The sequence below is a fragment of the Echinops telfairi genome, unplaced genomic scaffold (assembly GCF_000313985.2).
Source record: "Echinops telfairi isolate 266 unplaced genomic scaffold, ASM31398v2 ScPeMD7_5;HRSCAF=22, whole genome shotgun sequence".
NCBI lineage: Eukaryota > Metazoa > Chordata > Mammalia > Afrosoricida > Tenrecidae > Echinops > Echinops telfairi.
In genome coordinates, this window is record NW_022103901.1 from 23366938 (window position 1) to 23369289 (window position 2352).

The following is a 2352-nucleotide window of genomic DNA, read 5'->3' on the forward strand; positions in this document are numbered from 1 at the left end:
GGAAGGTGGTCACACAATGATGGTTTTTGTTCTTTGGTGTCTGCTGCCTGTTTCCTTCAACACTTCGTGTTTGCACAGGCTCGTGTGCTTCTTCTCTGTGGACTTTGTTGTTTCTGTTTTAATTATCAATTCGATTCCATTGGTCTTTATGTTTATCATCATGCCAGTATCAGGTTATTTTGACTACTGTAACTTTATAGTGTGTTTTGAGATAGGGAAGTGAGTATCTTCCTACTTTTTTTTGTCAGGATTGTTTGGGCCCTTGCTGGAACTGCATATAAATTAGAGAAGTAGCTGTTTGATGTTTTAAAAGAAAAATGTTGGGATTTTGATGGGAAGTACACTAAATCTACATGTTAATTTTTGTAGACTTGATGGTAATTGCTTTGTTTCCTTTTGTTTTCCCAATTTCTTTAATAACGCTTTAACATTTTTCAGTGTACACATTTTTTACTTCATTGGTTACATTTGTCTCTAGGTATATTGTTCCTTTAGACATTATTGTAAATGGAATTGTGTCCTGAATTTCATTTTAAAATTGTTAATTGCTGATATGTAACAATCTGAATGGTTCTCAGTGTTGAACATGGATCCTGCCACTGCTGAATGTGTTGAATGCGTTAATTAGCTAATTAATGGAAGTAAAGATGATGAGGGCAACAAATGTATAGATGTGCTTTTGTATTTTTAACAATCTGAATATGATTTTCACTTGGGTAAATCACACAAACTCTATATTCACTTATATTGTCATTATTACCAATTAACATCTTTATATATCATGTGCCAGATAATGTGAATGTATACTTATTTATTGTGCACTTCTCATTATAGAGTGTGAAGGACATGCCAATTAGAATTACCATGTATGAATATTTTAAAGTTGTCCTTATACTTTGCTATGCAATTACCTTTAATTCCATATTTTTAATTCTTTAAGTCCCAGCATTTATTTTTTTATAATGTCTATCTCTTGATTAAGTTCTCATTTTACTCATGAATCCTTTTCCTGACAGCCTTTCATTATTTATTGTTCTTTATTCTTTAAGCTTGTTGCATGTTGGTGTTGTAGTCTTTCAAACTTTACACAGGGGCTTCCATGGATATGATTTCTCTCCCTTTATTTTGTCCACATGGATAAGCCATTGTTTCCATTGTGTATGTGCTTCTTACACTTTTTCATTATATTTGAGACATTCAAAAGTTACAAGATCTTATCTTTTTCAAAATTCCTTAGTCATTTAGTCTTTTTTACCATACTGCTGTATGCAAGAAACCCTGGGGGTGCAAAGCCTTCAGATTTCACTTGTAGCTCCCTTGTCCTCACTGTGATCTCTACTTAAAAGGATCCTAATGGACCAAGATACACCTTAGCCAAGCCACGACCAATGTTTCAGAATATCTTTGGAAGATATACACACTGTGGGATCAGTGATAAATTGTCCAAACTCTGATTAGCCAAATCTTCTGCAGACAGCAATTATAATTCTTCGATGTTGTTGCAGAAAAGAACAAAGAAAATATTTAAAATTAGAACTCTTCAAAGTGATCTTGAGAAGTAATGTCGAGTGTCGTGACGATGATCTTTATCTCAAGCCCATCACTTCCACATCAGGAAATTAATGAAGCTGTAGTTCCGATCGCCCCAAATCTGGCTAGGGCTTTTATGATGAAACTTCAAACTAAACTTCAGCTATTCAAAAAACGGTACACTTTACACCCAACCAAAACATACTAAGCTTATATTCTTAGCAAATAATACTCACCCCAGTGTTAAATTGAATGGTAGTAATTTCATTCCAACCAGGTGAGATTGATTTCCTGTATTTTCTGGTCAGCTTTGTATTAAAGATCTTGCCTTGTATTATGTTTTGTTCCTTCAATGAAGTAGGCTGGATATTCTGAATCTCCATGTGGACTTCTGCCAGCTTATTGACCCTATACACACAAACAAGTGAAAAAGAACAAAGTATTTCTTTTTACCCATATCCTCAATCAGTTTCATTTGAAAATTCTCCAACACAGGCCAAAATGTGGAAGGTTCTTTGACCTTTCTAACTCTTAAGCAGGAGCATTGCATAGATAAATAATAATAATATTGGTTATCAATAACTACTCAGAGGACTGCTACCAACTTATGTCAAAGTTTCTATCAATGGGAGACAACATGAGAAAAAATAGTTATAATGTATTGTGTGGTTCAGTAAGGTAAACTAACTCAGGCTAAAGGACTCAAACTTAATCCAAAATAATATCGCTACTTCAGGAGTCAAATGTTCTTTATATTATGAAATAGTAGGGACAATGGATAGCTTTAATATCTTTACTTTTGTACTATTCTCATTTTTATCA

At 33.7% G+C, this 2352-nt stretch overlaps 1 protein-coding gene across 1 annotated transcript in view; it reads right to left on the reverse strand.

Moving 5' to 3' along the window:
- Positions 1 to 2352, reverse strand: part of LOC101660058 (phospholipid-transporting ATPase ABCA3-like) — a 206495-nt gene that overhangs the window by 56848 nt on the left and 147295 nt on the right. The window contains exon 17 of the mRNA XM_045285074.1: positions 1767 to 1938. Coding sequence (XP_045141009.1) covers positions 1767 to 1938 — 172 coding nt within the window. The remainder of the gene's footprint in view (positions 1 to 1766; positions 1939 to 2352) is intronic.